Source organism: Schistocerca serialis, chromosome 5, assembly GCF_023864345.2.
Source record: "Schistocerca serialis cubense isolate TAMUIC-IGC-003099 chromosome 5, iqSchSeri2.2, whole genome shotgun sequence".
Classification (NCBI taxonomy): Eukaryota; Metazoa; Arthropoda; class Insecta; order Orthoptera; family Acrididae; genus Schistocerca; species Schistocerca serialis.
In genome coordinates, this window is record NC_064642.1 from 160921022 (window position 1) to 160946616 (window position 25595).

General features: G+C 42.1%; 1 protein-coding gene across 1 annotated transcript in view; it reads right to left on the reverse strand.

Moving 5' to 3' along the window:
* LOC126481816 (papilin-like) overlaps positions 1 to 25595 on the reverse strand; it is a 156120-nt gene that overhangs the window by 102886 nt on the left and 27639 nt on the right. Inside the window, exon 3 of the mRNA XM_050105773.1 lies at positions 25057 to 25065. Coding sequence (XP_049961730.1) covers positions 25057 to 25065 — 9 coding nt within the window. The remainder of the gene's footprint in view (positions 1 to 25056; positions 25066 to 25595) is intronic.

Consider the following 25595-nt stretch of genomic DNA (forward strand, 5'->3'; position numbering starts at 1 on the left):
CAGGGAGTGCAACAATTGGAGAGCAAGACAGAAGAAATTGATAAACGATTTAGCAATGCCACTTTAACCGTTGGGGAAGGTAGGGTCGTTACCTTGATGAGCAGTGATAATTGGTACGTCCAAAATAATACAGGGCAGAAGTTTAAATCGAAAGGAGGGTTGCACCCAATGATGTTTATGAAATGGTTAAAAGGAGTTTTCCCAGCACATTTCAAAGACGCAGACAAGATTCAATTTGCAATAGATAGGATGGAAGGTGAGGCCTTCACTTGGGGAGTCAGGAAGAAGGAAGGGACTACTAGTTATGATCAGTTTTAAGGGGAATTCTTGAAGAAATACTGGTCCAAAAGTCATCAGTGTGCCGCACTTGAGGACCTACTACACCGCAAGTCACTTAATACATGGAGAGGAACGTTGAGGGAGTTTGCCGAACATTTGTGGGAATTGAATGAGACCTTGGAACCACCCCTGAGTGATGACATAATGATATCAGCGATAAAAAGAAGATTGAGCCGGAGAATGCAAGAAACTGTATCTGGGAGCCTTATTAAAGATAAAGATACTATAATGGAAGTATTGGAGCAATTAGAAACTATTCGTGCACAGGAAAACAATCAGATGTGTGATCAGAACCAAGATGGAAATAATTACCATCAAATTCGCTTTAATGGGCCACCAAATTACAGAGGTAGAGGTGGGGGTAATGGACGTAGGAACCATGGCAATGGTCAACAGTTTCACCACAATCATGGGAGAGATGATGATGATAATGATTGGAATTATGAGAGAAGAGATGATAGACAAAGGGATCAAGAGGTACGAATTGAAGAAAGTTAGGTGTAGGGAGCTAGCAACTCTTTTGCTGGTATACCAAGTGGCGACTGGTACACTCCCAGCTGGGTGAGACTATTTTTCTTATTTCAAGGTTCACTCCTCTACCATCTTTCTCTATCCTTAGGTTAAGAAAGTTAGTGTGTAGTAGTTGGGATTGGTAGTGGTCATCCAAGTAATTCAGTCAGAAACCATGTAGTAAATTTATAGTTGACTTAAAATAAGGATAAGTAGTTACTGTTGATGTAGTGTGTGAGGTGTCAAAGAATCAATAAGTTAAAAGCTCAGTTTAGTGTCAGTATATTGCAAAATTGTTAGTGCCAGAAATAATAAAATGAGAACCAGATCAGAAAGCCAATGTTAAAAAATGTGGTGGGAAGCTAATTGGTCAAACAAGAGTTTGTGTAATCTTATAGAGCTGTTTTGTGAGGCATGAAAAGATCAAACTGTTGTAAGAAAATTGAAGTAATGTATCAGCTTGTAATCAGGATGGCAGATAAAGAAACAAATACATGAGGAGATAGTTGTTCGAATAAATGATGTGAAATATGATGAACGGAGAGGCCAAGGAGCCTGGAGTAGTATTTTTATGTAGTTATTGCAGCGAATATGGAGGGTTGATGTAGTTTGAAGATGTATATTTACTTGCAGTTGAAGTTGCTGTTAAGTTGAGGGAGTTATGTGTAATGAAGTGTATTGAGTATGAGATGTTTGAAGTATTGAAGTATATGGAGGATTGATGTAGGAAGAAGATATATATTTATTAGCAGTTGAAGTTGCTGCTAAGTTGTGGGAGTTATGTGTAATGAAATGTGTGGAGTATGAGATGTTTGAAGTATTGAAGTATGTCATTTAGCACATGAGCAACATCTGTTTTCAAGTTTTTTGTTGGTATACATGTTTATCTGAAGTATGCTGAATAAAACAGAAAGTGTAGCTCATGAGTAATGAGTAATTCATGTATCCAATTAGCTATCAAAGTCAATTATGGTTGTACTTACATCAAGCTTTAGAAGCAGAATTCTGGCACTGTGTAATGAATAATAAATATCCATATAGCAGATTTGGATTAATGTTAGTATAACAGGAAATATTGTACCTCTCATCTAAGCTTTCTTGATAACAATTCACATATGGCAGTAATGTTTGGCAAAATGAAATGATCAGTTGTTTAAAATTTTTCATTGGGTGACCACATTAGTTATAGTGTTGCAAATAGTTATGTAAGACATACTTAGTGATATAATGGAGCATTTAATATTGCGAGATCTGTAGAGGTATGAGGGATTGTAAAATAATTGCATAAGTCAAGGAGTAAATGCTATATTTAATTTTGATATTCAATTTTGCTTGTGTTGAAAACTCAAATGAATAAGTTGTGAATTTCTTCCTTAACTTTAATGCGTGTTGGCCAAGTGAGTTATAAGTTAGAGTGATAGTAGTATGGATGGCAGGAACCCTGCTGAAAGGACGGCATACCAAAGGGGTAGCTGGCATTCATCTAGATTGTTTTCTTGTCTTTGCTGTAGCAAGTTATAACAAATATGAAGTTAGTGACTCGTACAAACCTTTGAAAGTGAAGATTTTTGGTAATTGAATGTAAGATAAGTTTGTAAAAATATTTCCCATGCCATATTAATTAAGACAGATTGATGTTGTATGATGTTTCTGTAGGGGCAGTGTGCTACCAGAGCCAATAGGATATTATTTGTAATATAATAACTCACATGTCATGTGTTCACGTAATAATTTTTGATTGTATGTTGTGTGTTACATTCAGTATGGACTATAGATGATTATTGCTGCTTGATGGAAAATTGTGATTTGGACAATGCCATGTTGGTGAGATGTAATAACCTTTTGTAGAATATTATTGTGGAGGCAGCCCACTACCGGAGTCGAGGTATTATTTGGTGAATTGTAATTTCATTAATTATTTACACTGTGTGTTTTGTTCAGGTGTAATAATATCCAATTTCTTTGCCGATTCTTTTACGTCAGAGGCTCCAAACAAGTTTTCGAGGGCGGGGATGAGAGGGGTCCGTAGGCCGTTACTATAAATTTGGACTCGGCACAGGTCGATAGGGCGGACAATCGATCGTGACGTGTTGCGAGAGCGAGTGTGGAGTTGAGTGTGCCATGTTGCGGATAGAAGTGTGTGGAGGTCTTTGTTGAAATACTAGGCTTTAACGGAGAAGGGAGTCGCCATCGCCGTGGTTAGACCCCTTTGTACTAGAATAGTACCGGGAAAGTGAAGAAGTATTATTAAGAAAGTGATCAGTGACATTTCTATGGCCGATATTTGGTTTCGCGTCTACCGCGCCGGCATCACCTTGGATTGCAGTGTTGGATTGCAGTGTTGGATGCAGTGATGGATTAGCGTGTGACGATAATGGAAAATGAAGAAGCCTGTGCTGAGATTAGCCATAATTAGATATGTACGACGAAGGCAGTGGCTGTCTCCTTTTTTGTGTTTTTGAGACGAATATAGGTTCGTAATTAGTGAAACTGTGTTGATGTTTTTCTTGTTACCAGACATTTCATTATTACAGTATTGAACAGGACGAACTGGAAAGTAACAACTTCCGTAGCAGTCAATTCCGATTACCAGCCCCATTAGATACACGGTCATATTAATAATAAATATTGGGCTGCTATTCGATCAGATCAGGTCGGGATAAATAAACGGAGGTGTTACAAGTGTCTTGAAAGGTGCATATAAGATGAACATCAACAAAAGCAAAACGAGGATAATGTAATGTAGTCGAATTAAGTCGGGTGATGCTGAGGGAATTAGATTAGGAAATGAGACACTTAAAGTAGTAAAGGAATTTTACTATTTGGGGAGAAAAATAGCTGATGATGGTCGAAGTAGAGAGGATATAAAATGTAGACTGGCAATGGCAAGGAAAGCGTGTCTGAAGAAGAGAAATTTGTTAACATCGAGTATAGATTTAAGTGTCAGGAAGTCGTTTATGAAAGTATTTGTATGGAGCGTAGCCATGTATCAAAATGAAACATGGACGATAAATAGTTTGGACAAGAACAGAATAGAAGCTTTCGAAATGTTGTGCTACAGAAAAATGCTGAAGATTAGATGGGTAGATCACATAACTAATGAGGAGGTATTGGATGGAATTGAGGAGAAGAAGAGTTTGTGGCACAACTTGACAAGAAGAAGAGACCGGTTGGTAGGACATGACCTGAGGCATCAAGGGATCACAAATTTATCATTGGACGGCTGCGTTGGAGGGTAAAAATCGTAGAGGGAGACCGAGAGATGAATACACTAAGCATATTCAGAAGGATGTAGGTTGCAGTAAGTACTGGGTGATGAAGAAGCTTGCACAGGATAGAGTAGCATGGAGAGCTGCATCAAACCAGTCTCAGGACTGAAGACAACAACAACAACTTTCTGACGTACTGCCTCATTTGATTACTAAGCTGTGGTTGTTGGCGGCGAGGGTGTGGTGGCGGAAGAAGGGATTGAGGGTGCTTGGGAGCGGACGTGGCTTGTCAAGAATGTAAACGAAGTTATGCCAGAATGCCAAATGTAAACAAAGTGCGCTAGAGTCACCAGAAGCAATACTATTGGTAAATTAGGAAACCGCTAATCGAGGGAGACTGACGCCCTAGTCTGCCCAGTGGTTTACAATACTAATAACTTATGAAAACCACCTTATTTGTATTATTGCACATTTACTGTGTTACGAACGGTTTCGGTTTTAGGACATCTTTTGGTTCTGAGAATGAAACCGACAGTAACACAATAAATATGTAATAATAAACATGACGTGGGCCAATGAAGCTGTAGTGCTTATCATGATCAAAATGAATTCAGTGTCATGTTTCGCATAAGGATTGTGACAATAAAATAACAGAGGTAACGGTGCTTACTGAGGCATAAAGACAATTATTTCACGCTCGGTCGATAAACGAATGAAATAGAGCTGAAATTGGCTCGTATCCTCCACAAGGCACTGTGCGGCTGTTTGTGGAGTGTAGACAGAGATTTTTCTGTTCCTCTGTATATTTTGCCTATCCGTAAAAGTTTTCGTGTATTCTATTTTCCACCCAGCTTGGGAAGTGATTGTTTAAACTGGTACAAAGATGGTTGACGTTCGCTTCATTTTAGGTGCGAGAATAATATTGACGTTACGGAAGAATTATCTCACTGGAAGATGTGCTTTGTACAAAGCTCTAATATAACAGTTACATGCAGCCTAAAGCACGGTTGTAAATGCAATATCTGAGCAGTCGATTACAGACCGGCGAGTAGTGAATGCGGCAGCACGTCGTGAATGAACTGACTTTCGTCGTGGGACGAAAATCGGCACGGAAGTGTAAGTCACAGCGTTTCAGAGATTACACAATTCGGGTAACGTGGTCGAAAGCGCCTAAGCTGGATGTTCACTATTGCAGGCCCCACACACTTCTATCCTGAAGATGCCATGAAGAAATGTCGAAACTAGATGCCTTCAGAATAAAATAAAATTACATCTTAAAGTACACCGCTGTTGGTAAATTTTATTGACACTGACATTTACTTAACCAGCCGATGTCCCCTGGCCATGATGGACCAACAGAGATGGAATTGTACCCTGGAGACAAGTGTACGGCGCAGGCTTTACCACCCGACGACAGACTTGCATCCCTTAACTGACCGCTTGATGCACAAGCCAGCCATCAGCATGGGTCAATTACATCGTCACTAGACCATGCAACAGTGGCGATGTGTACAATGATACGATAAACTCTCTTCCTATTGTGTCGAGATTATAGGACCTGAAAGTGTGCCATAGACCCTATGAGGCAATGGATCCTGCTATCAGCAAGGTGCGGCTCAGAAGCTGCTTAGTTATATTCTGAAAAGTGGCCATATGATTACAGTCAGTCCCTATTGTGCGGCTGCAGGGACCAATGATAGGTCCTCGTTATGTGGATTGTTTTACAGACGAAATGGATACGTTAGGGTACCGTTATGTGGACGTTCTCCAGCAAGACAGTGTAACATGTAACTGCTGATTGGTTGTATACAGCTGTCTTGGTGAAAACCCCAGTGAATTCACAACCACTATTTGCAGCACCTCCCCATCCCTTTAACGGAACACTCGATCTTACCTAAGTCGAGCATTCAAGTTATGTTGTTGATACCCGTGTTCACACGATGAAGAAATCACCAGCAACTAAGGGATACACGACCCCTGCCACGGCATTATTCATTATGTCCTGACATAGTCTATGTGTGGGAACAAAGATGAATTATCGAGCACTTACAGAACTGGATCGTTGACAGTGTTATAGGTCAGTCACTAAACTGGTCGTTATTAAAGTTGTGTTATTATAGAAGAAGTGGAAATGGACGATCCAGCTGCTGGGCGTGTTGCCCTCGTTGTAGGCGGACCTCAATAAACTGACGTAGTTTTCCTGATTAGCGAGAACACTGTAGTCGTTTTGTCAAAGATGAAGATGAGAATTATAGGTGAAACTTGTCAGTGTTCGCGTCAACCGCGCTGTCTAGCCGGCCGTAGTGGCCGAGCGGTTCTAGCCGCTTCAGTCTCGAACCGCGTGACCGCTACGGTCGCAGGTTAGAATCCTGCCTCGGGCATGGATGTGTGTGATGTCCTTAGGTTAGTTAGGTGTACGTAGCTCTAAGTTCTAGGGGACTGGTGACCTCAGATGTTAAGTCCCATAGTGCTCAGAGCCATTTGAACCACGCTGCGCACCTGTGTGTATCACCAGAACAACGCTTTACAAAATGTCGATTTACTTGGCCTCCGATTTTATTACGCAGTCCAAGTTTCGTTGTAACATCTCCCATGTCTAAGCCGAATCTTTATATACCAGGCACGGTATATCGAAGGTTAGGCTGTGTTATTATCATATTTTTTTTGGCGCTCCTTCAAATGGGAGTGATGAAAACTACACGAGAACACTTGTGGACAGTACTGCAAGGTTCGTGCATCAAAATTTTGCCATTTTTCGCCTCATCATATCGTAGAGTCCGTGCTTCGAAGTGTGAAACACGTTAGTGCAGTTTTGGCCGCCTGGTGTGTGTGTGTGTGTGTGTGTGTGTGTGTCTGTGTGTCTGTGTGTACGTGTGTGCGTGTGTGTGTGTGTGTGTGTGTGTGTGTGTGTGTGTGTGTGTGTGTGTGTGTTGTCTGTGTGTGTGTGTGTGTGTGTGTGTGTGTGTGTGTGTGTGTATTTAGATTACACAACATAGTGTATCTACATTCGATAAACATTTTATATTTTTGCTACGACAGATAAAAAAGGTTGTTCCATTGCAAATATATGAACAGTGTGCAAGTTTCATAATATCACTTTCACAGTATTTCACTAAAAAAAGTGCTAGTAGTGGCAGTAAAACTACGTTTTGTAAGATTCGTGTAGCGGCAGCCGCCGAGCCGAGAGGACGCGCAGCAGAGCAGTAGCAGGATTTGTCTGATAAACTCTAAATTAATATAGTCTTTGTTTTTCTCCCATGTGCTTCCGTAAAGAAGTGAACTGTACGTGTGTATTTTACTGTGTAGACTAGTGGTTAGAATATTAATCGTAGTTTCTGTTTCTGCGTAAGTCTTGTGAATATCCTTGTGTGGGGCGTCTTCCTAGTGTAAGTTTTCCCGTCGCCAGAAACTCCGTGACCCCGCTAAGTTTTAATTTTGTGCCAGTAGACTGCACACAGTTTAGATCAGTGAATTCTAGTTTGATTACTTATCTCGTGCAGTAACTTTTCGGCAAACAGGATTTCTAATAACAGGTTTCTGTAAATACATCAATTTCATTAGAGAAATTTATATCTGTGTAATAGCTAGCGGTCTGAGAGTGCAGTGATAAGTCTGCACAGCAACTTTTAGTGTTACTCAGTAGCGCCTTTTGAGACATATCTGTTTTATACACAGTACAATATTGTTAGAGACTGTGCTTGTTGTGAGCGGACTCAAGGAGAGTTGGCTGCTGTCCGTAAACAGCTGGAAGCTGCGTTCGCTACCGTCGACAAGCTTCTAGCTAATGCTTAAAGTTGCTGTGACGTCGGGGCGCCAGTGAAGAGGCTTTCGACATCTTTGTACCATTGGAATCTCCTGGTGACACGGACATCGCTGCGGCTTGTGGTACGCAACAACTGACCGGTCCGTCCTCCCTCCAGAGTGGGTGGCAGACAGTGGTTGGTTCGCGTGATTCTGGTCGAAAGGCGAAAGATGAGCAGGCCGTGCGGCAGTCTCCCTACATCTTAGCAACAGGTACGAGGTGATACCCAGTGTTGTAACTCTGAGCCAGCACGGGATGCCTCTCCTGCTGGGCCAGTGGTCGACTTTCCTGCCCAGTCCGGATAAGTACAGAGAATGGGTATGCTTGTCACTGGGAGCTCCAATGTTAGGCGGGTGATGGACCCCCTTAGGGACATATCAGGCAAGGCGGGAAAGAGTTCCAGTGTGCATTCGGTATTTTTGCCAGGAGGTCTCATTCGTGATGTGGAGGCGGCCATCGAGCGCACTGGGTGCAACCGGATGCGTGTAGTGGCATATGGCGGCACGAATGACGCCTTCCGCTTGGGTTCTGAGGCCCTGCTCGGCTCCTTTCGGCGGGTGGCTGATTTCATGAAGGCAAAAAGCAACGCACGCGGGGTGCAGGCTAGGCTATCAATTTGTAGCATCGTACCAAAGGTTGATCGCGGTCCTCTAGTTCGGAGCAGAGTGGAAAGTCTAAACCAGAGGCTCAGACGATTCTGCGACGGTATCGGATGCGAATTTCTTGACCTCAGCTATCGGGAGCAGAATTGTAGGGTTCTCCTTAATGGATCAGGCGTGTTTTAGACTCAGGAAGCGGCTACTAGGGTAGCGGAATACGTGTGCCGCGCACATTGGACGTTTTTAGATTAAAGAAGCACTCCCCTGGGAACAAAGACGATTAAATCAGCCACAGCGACCTCAGAGAATCTTGGTCCTCGCAGATCTTAGAGAGAGAAGATTAATATGATTTTTGTAAACTGCAGGAGCATCCAAGGAAAGGTCCCAGAATTAGTATCGCTTACTGAAGGTTATAACGCAGAGATAATATTGGAAACAGAAAGCTGGTTCAAACCAGACGTCAATGACAACGAAATCCTAAGTTCAGGTTGGAATGTTTATCGTAAGGATAGATAAGTCGCCAGTTGCGGCGGCGTATTTCTTGCAGTAAAAATTTGGTAAAATCTAGCGAAGTTATCACGGATTCCGAACGTGAATTAATCCGGGTGACATTTATTATCAAATAATGGTCAAAAATGGTGATCGGATGCTTTTATAGACCACCTGGGCCAGGATCTGTAATTGTAGAGCGCTTCAGACAGTACTTGCAGAATATCATTAGTAATTTCCCTGATCATGCCATTGTAATAGGGGGTGACTTCAACTTGCCAGATATAGATCGGCAGTATTATGCCATCAAAACTGGTGCCAGAGATAGGAAGTAGTGTGGCATTGTTCTGGATGTCTTGTCCGAAAATTACCTTGAGCAGATAGAGAATCATCTCGTGAGGGTGGCGTCTTAGACCTCCTGGCAACAAACAGACCGGAACTTATCGAATCAGTTAACGTAGAGGAAGATATCAGTTATCATAAGGCTGTGGTAGAATCTATGACGACGGGTCTTACAAGAAATGTTAAAACAGGTAGGAAGCTATATTTGCTCTGCAAGGGTGACGGGATACCAATTTCTGAATATCTCAGCAATCAGCACCAAATACTCGGTGATGAGGACGAAGATCTGGAGGAAAAAATGGAAAAAATTCAAAGGCATCGTTCAATATGCCATAGACAAGTAAGTTCCAAGTAAGATTTTTAAGGGGCGGGAAAGATCTACCATGGTTCGAAAGCCGTGTTAGAAAAGCGCTACGTAAACAAAGAGCACTTCATCTCAGATTCAAGAGAAGTAAAAGCCAAAAAGCTAAACCAAGGAAAATGAGCGTAAGGAGAGCAATGAGAGAAGCGTTCAATGATTCTGAAAGTAAGATGTTGTCAACCGACTTCAAATCATCTATTCATTCTCTCAGCGACCACACCGGCACCGAAACGGAAGATAACAGAGAGAAGGCCGAAATACTGAATTTGGTCTTCCGAAGTTGTTTCACCGCGGAAGATCGTAACACAGTCCCTCCTTTCAATCGTTGTACGAACGTCGAAATGGTAGATATTGAGATAACCGATTGCAGACTTGAAAAGCATCTATAATCGCTTAGTGGTGGAAAGGCTTCAGGACCTGATAAGATACCTATAAGATTCTATAACGATTACGGGAAAGAACTTGCTCCCCTTCTAGCAGTAATTTCCCGTAGATCGGTTGAGCAACGAAAGTTACCTAGCGACTTTAACAAAGTGCAGTTCATTCCCGTTTATAAGAAAGGCCCTAAGACAGATTCACAGTGTTGTAATGAAGATGATGATGTTTCGTTTTGTTGGGCGCTCAACTGCGTGGTCATCAGCACCCAACACAGTTATAGACCTATGTCGAGAACATCAATCTGTTCTAGAATTATGGAAGATATTTTATGCTCAAGAATTATGACGTTTTCGAAAATGAACATCTCATCTATAAAAATCTACATGGATTGTGCAAACAGAGATCCTGCGAAACTCAGCTCGCTCTGTTCCTCCATGAGATCCACAGCGCAGTGGACAACGGCGCTGAGGTTGATGCCGTGTTCCTTGATTTCAGTAAGGCATTTGACACCGTCCCACAATGCCGTTTAATGAAAATAGTATGAGCTTAGGGAGTATCGGAGAAGACCTGCTATTAGATTCAAGACTTTGTTACAGACAGTACTCAACACGTCGCTCTTAACGGAACAAAATCGACAGATGTAAAGGTAATAGCCGGAGAACCACAGGGAAGTGTGATATGACCGTTGCTGTTTACATGATTTGTAAATGGTCTAGTAGAAGGCGTCGGATGCTCATTAAGGCTATTCACAGATGATGCAGTTATCTATACGAACGCCAGAAGATAGTAAGAATTTGCTGAACGACCTGCAGAGAACCGACGAATGGTGCAGGCTCTGGCAGTTGACGCTGAACTTAAATAAATGTAACGTATTTCTGATAAATAGGAAAAGAAATCCACTACTGTACAGCTACACTATTGGTGACAAACAGCTGGAGACAACGTCTGCCGCAAAATATCTCGGTGTAATTATCCACAACGACCGTAAGTGGAATTACCGCCTGCCGAGCGGTTCTAGGCGCTACAGTCTGGAACCTCGCGACCGCTACGGTCGCATGTTCGAATCCTGCCTCGGGCATGGATGTGTGTGATGTCCTTAGGTTAGTTAAGTTTAAGTAGTTCTAAGTTCTAGGGGCTGATGACCTCAGATGTTAAGTCCCATAGTGCTCAGAGCCATTTGAACCATTTGGAATGACCGTACAAAACAGATAGTGGGAAAAGCAGACACCAGACTCAGATTCATCGGAAGAATCTTAAGGAAATGTAACACATCCACGAAAGAAATGGCTTATAAGGCGTTGTTCACCCGATTTTTGAGTATTGTTAACCTTTATGGGATCCCTATCAGGTAGGACTGATAGAGGAGATAGAGAAGATCCGACGAAGAGCGGCGCGTTTCGTCACGTGGCGTGAGAGCGTTACAGAGATGCAAAACAAACTCCACTGGTAGACGTTCGAGAGAGGTGCTGTGCATCAGTATAGATTTACTATTGACATTTAGGGACAGCACTTTGAGGAGGAATCGGACAACATATTACTTCCTCCCCCCCCCCCCCTCCCACATACATCTCGCCTCTTGACCGCGAGGACAAAATTCGAGAAATTAGAGCCAATACGGAGACTTACCAACAATCATTCTACACACGCACTATTCGCGAGTGGAACAGGGTTGCAGGGATCAGATGGTGGTACCGAGAGTACCCTCCGCCACACACCATTAGGTGGCTTACGGAGTGTGATGTAGATGTAGATCCGAAGTGTAAATCTTTGCTAGCTCATATACGATCCAAGACGACCGACAAAAGGAATCTGTTTGATTTGTAAGACGAGATAGTAAATCCAGGTAACTGTGACGACAACCTTTAAAAACAAACGCTGGTGTGCACGCGCATGCTGTCGTGACATTAGGAACAGGTGCGGCCGAGCCCGCTCGAGCTTTTGAAGGCAAGGAGGGCAAGGAGGCCGAACTGCGCCGCACGAGATGGCGGTACCCTTTGAGGCGCAGTGTCTGGCCGACACGCTGAGCACGAGGATTTTAGACTGATGATCGGCTAAATGAGGGCTATGACCGCATTGCTGGATAAAATCCTGGGTTTTCAGTGGTGGGAGTGAAACGTTGAGTGGTAACCACCGGGGCTTAAATAGAAAATGACAATACCAGCAAAATCTGGACACAACTAGATAAAGAACAGCCAGTAAAATGGTTGCAAAGACAGAATTAGGACAAGTGCATGGGCGAAAATGCACTATTAGTACGAACTGTTTTTAAGTTTCGTGATAAATGTTTTCTTTATGTAATAAGTTTTAAAAATTAAAATGCCTTAAATGGTTTTGGTGAGTTAAGTGCCTACTGACAGGTATCATTGGCACTAAAGGACTATTACAGCAGATTTTTACAAGCATTACCTATTTTGAATCATAAGCTTCGAGATGTAGAATTTTGTTGCAGTCGTTATAAGGTATTGTGTACTACTCTCAGAACATGTTACTATATTTTAAGCCAAATGTGGAAATATAAATTGGGTACAGTGGCTCGTAATACTGTTTCCAAGCAGAACACTGATATTCACAAATCATGAGTTAACGTATGATAATTGCAATTAGAAATTAGTTTAAGAAATAGGTAGATAAACGAGGATTGTGAAGGGATTCAGGTCCCTGAGCAGGCAGGTGAAAGTCTGAATAGGCAGAGTACTGGTACAAATTGTGCAGAAGGTTGGGAGAGGTACAGTGAACTACCTAATACTTTTGTGTCAGTGTTGCAAGGTGTTTACAGTTTAGGAGTAGATACCAATCAACAAGTGTTTGAGTTTCTGTGATTGACAGTGTGGATGCAGAATCAGGGAGTGGTTTTACGGATTTCGGACACAGTCGTATTTTAACTTATGTACCCTCTCTTAGTCGGGAAATTGAGAAGAACAATCACGGAGATTCTTAATGAGAATTTATCTTTGAGCGGTTATCAGAAAATGTTACTGAGAGGCATTTGTCTGACCGATTTCGGGATGATCTTGTAAACGCTGTGTTTATCATATACAAGCGTTTCAGAGAAATTACTTCAATACATTGAAAATGTGCGGGTAACAATAAAGACCCTGTGTTTGGAAATCTCTGAAAAATGAATGAAAAATGTGAAAGAATTCGGCCATATGGCAGGTAATGGGTGTTGTTTCGACGAAACCTCAGACGTTTGCAGAACTAGACCAGCCTGTCTCAGACATTAAGATATTCAAGTTTTTTGATGAGAAATGGGAGGCACTGGAAGGTGGCGCTAATAGTAAGCAGATAGTGGGCACGAAGGATAACACTCTACTAGTCGGGGCGTGTAATGTCATAAGTAGGTAGGGAAGCTGGAAAATCTGCAGATGGAAATGTTAACACTCAGTCTACGTAGCTAGGATCAGTGAAGCGCTAAGACTCAGTCTAAATATAGCTAGGACCAGTGAAGTGAAAGTGAAGGAAGAAAAAAAATTCTGGTTGGATGAGTATAGGGTAATATCAGCAGCAGTAGAAATTGTACAATAGGAGTAAAAAAATGGTTCAAATGGCTCTGAGCACTATGGGACTCAACTGCTGAGGTCATAAGTCCCCTAGAACTTAGAACTACTGAAACCTAACTAACCTAAGGACAACACACACATCCATGCCCGAGGCAGGATTCGAACCTGCGACCGTAGTGGTCGCGCGGTTCCAGACTGTAGCGCCAGAACCGCTCGGCCACCAGCGGCCGGCACATTAGGAGTAGGATTCGTTCTGAATACAAAGGTACAACAGAGAGAAAGTTACTAACAATTTGTCCATTTTATTTGGGCTGTTAACAGTTAATGAAATGGTTGTTCTCAACAGAATCGACAGCAAATCAACACCGACAACGATAGTTCATGTGTACATGCCGACGTCGCAAATCAAAGAGACGGGAGAAGTATATGGGGATATAGGACGGGTAGTTCAGTGTAGAATGGGATATGAAAAACTGATAGGTATTGGTGACAGTAATGCGGTTATAGGCGAAGGAGTACAAGAAAGGGGTACTGGAGGAAATGAGCTTGGTATCTAGAATGACAGAAGAGAAAGTCTGATCGTGTTCTGCAATAAATTTCAGGTGGTAATAGGGAATACTCTGTTCAAGCATCACAAGAGGAGAGAGTATACTGGGAAAGGATGGGATGTACTGAAAGTTTTCAGTTAGATCCCATCATGGTCAGGCAGAGATTTCGAAACCAGATATTGGATTTTAATCAGTACCCAGCAGCAGATATAAACACAGATCACAATTTAGTAGTGATGAAGAGTTGGCTGAGGTTCAAGAGACTATCTAGAAAAAATCAATGCCCAAAGATGTGGGATACAGAAGTGCTAATAAATAAGGAGATACGCTTAATGTTCTCTGAAGCTATAGACACTGTGACAGGAAATAGCTCAGTAGGCAGTTCAGTTGTCGAGGAACGGACATCTCTAAAAAGGGCAACCAGAGAAGCTGGAAAGAGAAACAAATGTACGAAGAAGGTAATAGCGAAGAAAACATGAGTAACCGAGGAAATACTCCAGATGATCGTTGAAAGTAGGAAGTATAAAATAGTTCAGGGTAATTCAGGAACACATACCTACAAGTGACTTACGAATGAAATAAATAGGAATTGCTAGGAAGCTAAGGCGAGATGGCTGCATGAACAGTGTGAAGAAATCGAAAAAGAAAGGATTGTGGGTAACACTGACGGAGCGTATAGAAAAGTCAAAGCATCCTTCAGTGATATTAAAGGTAAGGGTGGTAACATTAAGAATGCAATGGGAATTCCACTGTTACAAACAGAGGAGAGAGCAAATAGGTGGAAACAATGAACTGAAAGCGTCTATGAGAGAGAAGATTTGTCTGATAAAGTGATAGGAGAAGAAACGGGAGTCGATATAGTAGAGATAAGGGAACTTAAAAGAGCTTTGGAAAACTTAAGATCGAATAAGGCAGAATGTATAGATAACATTCCATCAGAATTTCGAAAGTCATTGTGGGAAGTGCTACTAAGAAACTATTCCCATTGGTGTGTAGAATGTATAAGTCTGGTGATATACTACCTGATTTTGGAGAAATATCATCCACGCAATTCCGAAGATTGTAAGAGCCGACAAATGCGAGAACCATCGCAGAATCAGCTCCACAGCTCAAACACCTAAGTTGCTGGTAAGAATATTTACAGAGGAATGGAAAACAAAATTCAAGATCTAGTGGATGACAATCAGTTTGGCTTTAGGGAAGATAAGGGCACCAGTGAGACAAGTCTGACGTTGCGGTTGGTAATGGAAGCAAGACTGAAGGAAAATTTTCCGACCTGGAAAAAGCTTTGGACAACGTAAAATGGTGCAAGATTTTCGAAAGTCTGAGAAAAATAGGGGTAAGCTGTGCAAGAGCTCAGTGGAAAAAAGAGTGGAAGGTGAAGAACGAAGTGCTCGGATTAAATGCGAGTAAGACAGGGGTGTAGTTTTTCAATCCTACTGTTGAGTCTCTACGTAGAAAAGGCTATGACGAAAGTGAAAGAAAGGGTCAAGAGGGGAATTAAGTTTCAAGGTAAGAGAATATAAATGACAAGAATCTCTGCTGACATTACTAACCTCAGTGGAAATGAAGATGAAGAATCTGCTGAATGGAATGCACAGTCTAATGAGTACAGAACATGGATTGAGAGTAAATCGAAGAAAGACGAAAGAAATGTGAACAGCGAGAAACTTAACGATAATATTGGTGATCACGAAGTAGAGGGAGTTAAGGACTTCTGATAGCTAGGCAGTAAAATAACCCACGACGGTCGGAGCAAGGAGGACATAAAAAGCAGACAAGTACCGGCGAAATGGATATTCCTAGCTGGGAGAAGTCTTCTAGTATCCAACATGCCCTCATATGAGGAAGAAATTTCTGAGAATGTAGGTTTTGAGCACAGCACTGTATAATAGTGAAACATCGACTGTGAGAAAACCAGAACAGAAGAGAATCGAAGCATTTGAGTTGTGGGCTTACAAAAGAATGTTGAAAATTAGGTAGACCGATAAGGTAAGGAATGAGGATTTTCTCAGAGAATCGGCGAGGAAAAATACTGACAAGAAGAAGAGATAGGCTCAGTGTATTTGTTAAGACATCATGGATAACTTCCATGGTACTAGAGGAAGCAGCAGAGTGTACTGTAGAGGAAGCCAAAGATAGGAATACTTCCAGCAAACAATTTAAGACGTAGGTGCCAAGTCCTGGCACACAGGAGGGGAATTCATGGCGAGCTGCATCAAACCTGTGAGAAGGCTGATGATTCAAAAATATATGCTGATGCAACCCAGCAGACTCATTCCATTTTCCGTTCTGAAAGGCGTTATGTTTGTTTCCATTGCAATGAAAAGAGACATTTTGCGTACGATCGTGGTAAAGGTCGGAGCAGATGAAGGATTGGTGGTGTGAAAATATTAACAGGTTAATTAAGAGGCCGCGAAATGTGAATGGGGTCGCAGGCACCCTTTGTTTGTGCCACTCTTCACGATGAATCCGCTACTATATTCTGGAAGCAGTCTTTCACTTATTGACGAATATTGGCACCAGAGGGTTTTTCATCTTTGCATAACTCTGGAGGTATTAAAAACCCACTTTGTTTGGAGTGAAGTTGTGTCACTTATGGGAAAATTAATTTTGTATTTCAAGATTTAAAAAGTGTCTTGGCCATTGAAATTTCCGTTAGTAATGGGGTTGACTGTGGAAGTGGTTCTTGTGTCTGATTTCCTTGAAAAATGCGGTTGTATTTTGGATTATGTAGCCAAGGTCTCTGAGTTTAAATGTCGATCATGTATCAACATCTCTGTCAGTCCGAAGTATACGCTGTTTAATCTGCTGGCTCTGAAATTGATACATGAATCCGGAGCAGAGCAGGGCCTTGTTACCCACGGAGAGGTATCTGATGAGAGGCCAGACAAACGTGTGGTTCCTGAAGAGGGGCAGCAGCCTTTTCAGTAGTTGCAGGGGCAACAGTCTGGATGATTGACTGATCTTGCCTTGTAACACTAAAAAACGGCCTTGCTGTGCTGGTACTGCGAACGGCTGAAAGCAAGGGGAAACTACAGCCGTAATTTTTCCCGAGGGCATGCAGCTTTACTGTATGGTTAAATGATGATGGCGTCCTCTTGGGTAAAATATTCCGGAGGTAAAATAGTCTCCCATTCGGATCTACGGGAGGAGACTACTCAAGAGGACGTCGTTATCAGGAGAAAGAAAACTGGCGTTCTACGGATCGGAGCGTGGAATGTCAGATCCATTAACCGGGCAGGTAGGTTAGAAAATTTGAAAAGGGAATTGGATAGGTTAAAGTTAGATATAGTGGGAGTAAGTCAAGTTCGGTGGCAGGAGGAACAAGACTTCTGGTCAGGTGAATACAGGTTTATAAATACAAAATCAAATAGGGGTAATGCAGGAGTGGTTTAATAACGAATAAAAAATAGGGGTGCGGGTAAACTACTATAAACAGCATAGTGAACGCATTATTGTGACCAAGGTAGACACGAAGTCCATGCCTACTTCAGTAGTACAAGTTTATATGCCAACTAGCTGCGCAGATGACAAAGAAAGTGATGAAACGTATGATGAGATGAAAGAAATTATTCAGATAGTAAAGGGAGACGAAAATTTAATAGTCATGGGTCACTGAAAAGGGGAAAGGGAGTGAAGGAAACGTAGTAGGTGGATAAGGAATGGGGGAAAGAAATGAAAGAGGAAGCCGCCTGGTAGAACTTTGCACAGAACATAACTTAATCATAGCTAACACTTGGTTCAAGAATCATAAAAGAAGGTTGTATACATGGAAGATGCCTTGAAATACTACAAGGTATCAGATAGATTATATAATGGTAAGACAGAGATTCAGGAACGAGGTTTCAAATTGTAAGACATGTCCAGGGGCAGATGCGGACTCTGAACACAATCAATTGGTTAATAACTGAAGATTAAAAAAGAAGAAACTGCAAATAGGTGGGAATTTAAGGAGATGGGACCTGGATAAACAGAAAGAACCAGAGGTTGTACAGACATTCGGGGAGAGCATAAGGAAACAATAAACAGGAATGGGGGGAAAGAAATACAGTAGAAGAAGAATGGGTAGCTTTGAGGGATGAAGTAATGAAGGCAGCAGAGGATCAAGTAGGTGAAAAGACGAGGGCTAGTAGAAATCCCTGAATAACAGGAGAAATATTAAATTTAATTGATGAAAGGACCAAATACAAAAACGCAGAAAATGAAGCAGGCAGAAAGGAATACAAACATCTCAAAAATGACATCGACAGGAAGTGCAAAATGGCTAAGCAGGGATGGCTAGAAGATGGCTAAGCAGGGATGGCTAGAAGACAAATGTAAGGATGTAGAGGCTTATCTCACTAGGGGTAAGATAGATTCTGCCTACAGGAATATTAAAGAGACCTTAGGAGAAAAGAGAACCACTTGTATGACTATCAAGAGCGTAGATGGAAACCCAGTTCTAAGCAAAGAAGGGAAAGCAGAAAGGTGGAAGGAGTATATACAGGTTCTATACAAGGGCGATGTACTTGAGGATAATATTATGGAAATGGAAGAGGATGTAGATGAAGATGAAATAAGACATATGATACTGCGTGAAGAGTTCGACAGAGCACTGAAAGCCCTGTGTCGAAACAAGGCCCCGGGAGAAGACAACATTCCACTAGAACTACTGACGGCCTTGGGAGAGCCAGACATGACAAAACTCTACCATCTGGTGAGCAAGATGTATGAGACAGGCGAAATACCCTCAGACTTCAAGAAGAATATAATAATTTCAATCCCAAAGAAAGCAGGTGTTGACAGATGCGAAAATTGCCGAACTACCAGTTTCGTAAGTGACAGCTGCAAAATACTAACGCGAATTCTTTACAGACGAATGGAAAAACTCGTAGAAGCCGACCTCGGGGAAGATCAGTCTGGATTCCGCAGATAAATTGGAACACGTGAGGCACTACTGACACAACGACTTATCTCAGAGGAAAGATTAAGGAAAGGCAAACCTACGTTTCTAGCATTTTTCGACTTAGAGAAAGCTTTTGACAATGTTGACTGTAATACTCTCTTTCAAATACTGAAGGTGGCACGGGTAAAATATAGGGAGCCAAACCCTATTTACAGTTTGTACAGAAACCAGATGGCAGTTATAAGATTCGAGGAACATGAAAGGGAAGATGTGAGACAGGGTTGTAGCCTCTACCCGATATTATTCAATCCGTACATTCAGCAAGCAGTAAAGGAAACAAAAGAAAATTTCGGAGTAGGTATTAAAATCCATGGGAAAGAAATAACAACTTTGAGGTTTGCCGACGACATTGTAATTCCGTCAGTGACAGCAAAGGACCTGTAAGAGCAGTTGAAAGGAATGGACAGTGTCTTGAGAGGAGGATATAAGATGAACATCAACAAAAGCAAATCGAGGATAATGGAATGTAGTCGAATCAAGTCGGATGATGCTGAGGGAATTAGAGGAGTAAATGATACACGTAAAGTAGTAAAGGAGTGTTGCTATTTGGGGAGCCAAATAACTGATGACCATGGAAGTACGATATAAAATGTAGGCTGGCAATGGCAATGAAAGCGTTTCTGATGAAGAGAAATTTCTTAACATCGTGTATACATTATAGTGTCAGGAAGTCGTTACTGAAAGTACTTGTATGGAGTGTAGCCATGTATGGAAGTGAAACATGGACATAAATAGTTTAAACAAGAAGAGAATGGAGGCTTTCGAAATGTGGTTCTACAGAAGAATGCTGAAGAATAGATGGGTAGATCACATAAATAACGTGGAGGTATTGAATAGAATTGGAAAGAAGAGGAATTTGTGGCACAACTTGACTAGATGAAGGGATAGTTTGGTAGGTTATATTCTGAGGCATCAAGGGATCACCAATTTAGTATTGGAGGGCAGCGTATAGGGCAAAAATCGTAGAGGGAGGCCAAGAGATGAATACACTAAGCAGATTCAGAAGTATGTAGGTTGAAGTAGGTACTGGGAGGTGAAGAAGCTTGCACAGGATATAGCAGCATGGAGAGCTGCATCAAACCAGTTTCAGGACCGAAGACCACAACAACAACATGGAGAGGGGAACTGTTCGTTTCGGAAGAATCTCAGCAAGCCTCAATTGATGCTCTGAAAACAGCTTTACTTAATGCCCCGGTCTTGGGACTCTCTAATTTTGATAACCAATAAATATTATAAACTGATTTGTCAAGTTCTGGTATCGCCGTGGTTCTAGTTAAGGAGTTTCAAGGTGAAAGGAAACCAATAGGGTACTATCAAAGCCGTTACCTGAGGCTCGGCAGTTCTGTTTGGTCTCGAGGGATTTACGTTTTATTTAGACCATAGGTTGCTCATATCTGAGGCAGATACCCAAGCGTTATCTAGGGTTCTGGCACGTCCCCGAAAAACAGGTAGCAACATGGGAGGTTTGCATATTTGCATTCCGTTTTGAGGTCCAGGATATTAGAGGGAGTCATAACCTGCTTGATGGTTCCAAAGCCACCTGTTTCAACAAGAAGAAGAGCCATAGGAAATGTCACCTAATTTGGTGAATGAATTTTTTGTTGGAGTCATCTGCGGGTAGGTGCTATTTTGCGATTTAGATTCCAAGTAGGAAGTTGACCCTCAAAAAGTGGTTCAGATGGCTCTGAGCACTATGGGACTTAACATGTAAGGTCATCATTTCCCTAGACTTAGAACTACTTAAACCTAACTAACCTAAGGACATCACACACACACCCATGCCAAGGCGGGATTCGAACCTGCGACCGTAGAAGCAGTGCGGTTCCGGACTGAAGCGCATAGAACCGCTCAGCCATAGCGGCCGGCAGTTGCCCTTAGTTTCACGTAATTAAAAGCAAGATTGAAGGAGGAGAGGAGATTCTGGGCCACTTATAATGACCAATAATTCTGTGTTGTAAAACCTAGTATTACGGCAAGGCTAAGATCCGTTTGCTGATGGACCTAATACCGACCTTCTTCAAAGACTTGCTTCAGAATTAGAATGAAAATTAAGGAGCATTTGACCTGGCCAATCTTAAATAGGAAAACAAGGATTGTCTTGTGACTAAACCAAATCGCAGTTCTAAGTGGGGAGAGTTAAATTCTTAGTCGCCAGAGCACCCATGGTAGAGATCTACATTGATCACTTAGGGTCTTTTCCACGGAAAGAGCACAGGAGCAAGTATCTTTGGTGATGGTGGATGCCTTCTCCCGGTTCGTGGGGCTACTCCACAGTAAATGAGGTACTTGGCTGACCAACATTTATCTCGGTTTTTCTCAGTCAAAAAATGGTTCAAATGGCTCTGAGCACTGTGGGACTTAACTACTGAGGTCATCAGTCCCCTAGAACTGAGAACTACTTAAACCTAACTAACCTAACACGCATCCAAGCCCGAGGCAGGAATCGAACCTGCGACCGTAGCAGTCACGCGGCTCCAGACTGAAGCGCCTAGAACCGCACGGCCACACCGGCCGGCTGCAGAGTAAGAGTGCCGAAAAGGTTACATAAAATATGTTGTCCCATTATTTGGGTGAGCAAGGTACTTTCCCCAGTCGCAGTGCCGGCTGGAGTGGCCGTGCTGTTCTAGGCGCTACACTCTGGAACCGAGCGCCCGCTACAGTCGCAGGTTCGAATCCTGCCTCGGGCATGGATGTGTGTGATGTCCTTAGGTTAGTTAGGTTTAATTAGTTCTAAGTTCTAGGCGACTGATGGCATCAGAAGTTAAGTCGCATAGTGCTCAGAGCCATTTGAACCCAGTCGCATTCCTGGTGCAGGATGCATTTAGTGGCAAGGGTTTTTGGGCACATATTAGCTGGTTCATAGTCCTGAACAAGCAGGGTACTGTGGAAAAGTCAGGTAATAGGCCTCTTACATTCTGTTTCATTTCTGTTTAAAGGGGGGGGGGCAACCTTCGCCTCCAGTCGTTCTTTTCGATCTTGGAGCACCTTGCTGCCTCTTGGGTTTGCTAGCGATGGCAGACAGGTGTACTATTTAGATGCTTGCGCGGTGACGCCGGAGATGGGCCGAGTTATAGAGACCAAGGTAACCAAAGGTGCGACCGCGTGTTTCCGGCGGTTAAGGATTCATGTTTGCTACAGACGCCGATACCGTCGACCTGCCGTTTGCATGTCACATAACACAGCAGTGAGGAGCATTTGGGCGGATCATCCATCGTTCTGTAATGTATATCAGAGCAGAATTCTCACCAGTACTGTGGTACGTTCTCGGCGTTATAACAAGCTGATCACGGGAGTCATGGCCGTACTTCCTGGCTCTGGCAGTCGATCGCCACGATATTGTTATAGTTCCAGTCACAGAAAATTGTAATATACAAACTGTGTTCCGCAATATCCTGATTAAAAAAAAGGTAAAATAAATTTTTGCGTATTGATAGACTAATTCTTAGTGCCGTGGGTAAAGAGTGTTTATTCACGTGAAAAGGGTTGTTAAGTAACTTGCAGTGTTCTAAGTACTTACAGTGACCCGGCTGCCGGTCACTTTACTTGCTCTTCTAGTATAAACTGAAATTTAGAGAGTACAGAAGTATGGATAATCAAAAATTTCATTTTAAATTGTAAGTGATATATCTCGTGCGTCTTGGTATACCGCTAGCTACTTGTAGTAATCGCTTTATGTTACAGGAATGTGTTGCTACTTGTTTCACTCCGTTCAAAATTCTGTGCTATAGGAAGTGTCAAATTCGCATGGCGCTGGTTACTTTGACAAATGGCTCTCGTGTTATTGATGGCTGAGTTCGACACCATTTGAATAAGTTGCGTAATTTTTTGTTAATTGAATTTACTCTCTTGCGATTTGTCTCACTTATAATTACGTAATTCTCATAATTAACTACTCTTGATGTTACGCTCCTGCATTACAAGTTGTGACAGTTATTGTGTACTACTTTCAGAACAGGTTACTAAGTTTTGAGCCAAGTGTGGAAATTTTCATTTGGTGCAGATGAGCAGCACGTTCTTGTTATGTTGCTAGCTCATGCTCATAACAAAACTTTTAATGTCTAGATATTTTACGTAATTACAGTCACAGTTAAATAGGACTGGCTTTATAGAAATATATTTAAATTGTAAGTGAACTTCAGGTTGTATTAATGTTTCATTAGTTTTTCATACTGTGGACTTAATATCCACACGCGACGGTTGAGCGCATTAAGTCCTTCATTTTTTAATTACATTCTTGGAACTTAACTTGTTTCAGGATGGTGTCAAAGTTTTAGTGTGTATGACTAAATAACTTGATTGTTCATGTCTATGGTTTTGAAAAAACCTTGTTCATTGTATGTAAATGTTTAAAGCTATCATTTTAACAATTTTCATACTTTTTTTACTGATGTTGCTGGTCTATCTCATTACCTCTATGAAAAATTACGCTCAAGGGTATTTTTCACTTTGGCAACTATCTTTGCATCACCCGGGTCATACTGTCTTTCAAATTTAGGCCATATGTACACGGGAAATATGTTACCGTTGTGGATTTTACAATGTTTTGTGTTTATTTGTGCGCTGTTTTACTTAGACAACATTCACACTCATTTGTATTTGCGCCTGTATGCATATTTGCGTTTCAACAAATAAAGTACCGGCATCAAGGTCGCTGTAAGGTTAGGCACTATTTAGAACACAGCAAGTTACTTAACGAACTTTCTTCTAAGGTTTCACGTGAATTATCCAGCGCACCAAGAACTAGTCGATCAATACGGAACGATTTCTTACCGGTTTTTGGTGAATCAGAGCGTTGCGGAACACAGTTCGAATAGTACAGTTTTCACAGACTTACTCAATGCCCAGAAACGCCAGGATTTTCACCAAAGGTGCATCAGACTTGACGCTTTGCTCGCCATTATCTCCTCTAATAACTGGAAAGCTTTCCACTGATTCACAGGCATTATTTCCGTTCCCGACTGTCTACTCCTTCGCAGTAACCTCCTCCCACCTCACGCCCTGAACATAGTTAATCTCTTTGCATCCAATCTGTCTTACATCTTCACAATTCCTAACGACCCTCTTTTCACCTACTTCCTATTCAGCACCGTAGATGAACGTACATTTTCCCATCACTTGCTCCCAGGTCTCATTAGATGGACAAGATACCACAGACAGAGCTGAACCCTTTTATCGCCGTGCATCAGATAAAACAAGTCTTACACAAAAAGCTAAACACTGCTCCCGGATGCGAATGCACTACATACACATATGTAACACAAGGACCCTGTTATTTTCTAGGAATCTTTGTAAACCGCTTCAACACGATCCTCTCTGCAGACTACTATCATGAGTTGTGGAAAATCTCCAAAATCCTACGTTTCCCTCCTATTGACCCATCAGCCCCATCCTCGTTGTTTAACAAGGTCTTCGAATCTAACACTTCCTAATGTATCCATACACTCCTGAACTAACACTTATCCTTTCAGAGACGCAGTGTGGCTTCAGTCAAAACCTCTCCTCTGATAACAAGCTCTTGTGCTTCTGACTTCTCCTGTCCCATCAACTTAAATCAGAAAATCTGCCATTTTCGTATCCTCAGCCTCGAAAAAGACCCCGACTATCTGCCATTCCGGCCACCTCTTCAGACTCCAGACACATGCACTTCCAATTAACTTTGTCCGTCTGATTGGTTCCTTTCTACGTAACTGTCCATATTTTCTCATTACTCACAATAGTAACTCATCCTATCCCTCCCCCCCCCACCCCCCCAAATCCTGCCTACCTAACACAGCCAATAATTATCTGCCAACTACCCAAATCGATGACTTTCACTTAAGCACTCACAACCATCCTATCCAGTTAACTAACTCATTAAGATATCTCGGACCAGGTTTCCACTGGCAACTAATGTATAAACATCATCTGCTATGCATCGAACAGGAGGCCCACAATAGCCTAAAACTACTAAACTGCCGAACATGGACATTGTGATACTCTACTGTACTGCAACCTACAAAATAATGTTAATCCGCACTCTCTTCGCCTTCACCAATGTTGACTGAATATTCGCCCCACCCCAATTTTATAATTGCCTCCAGTTCCATGAGCGCCATGTCTTGCTTTCCGCAACCGTTTAGCTTCCCCAACATGGATCATCTGTATTTTATCAAATTCCCACCTCTCCTCACCGACAGTGAACACTTTCCGAAAAGCTGGATTCCGACATTCCCATATGTTCAAGATACTTGATATTCTACTGCACCTGTACGAACACATCTGACAGTACAAGCACCTGAACGACGCTACATCCTATCCTAAAGAAACTTCCACCGTTTCCCAGACAATGAAATAAACTCCGATATTAAAAAGTCCCGTGTTATATGTCCCACATCAGGCCCCCCTTCTCCCTTTCATCTTTCGCGATCTGCTCTTCTCCTGATCCCACGTCCCTGATAACAAACTACTCCTCGCTTTCTGTCTTTCCACTATCCGTCCGAATATCATTTAACTTTATCACAACAGATACTACCATAACGACTCTGTATTTATATCCACATGTTTCAAAACCAAGAGAGCACATTTTCCCCT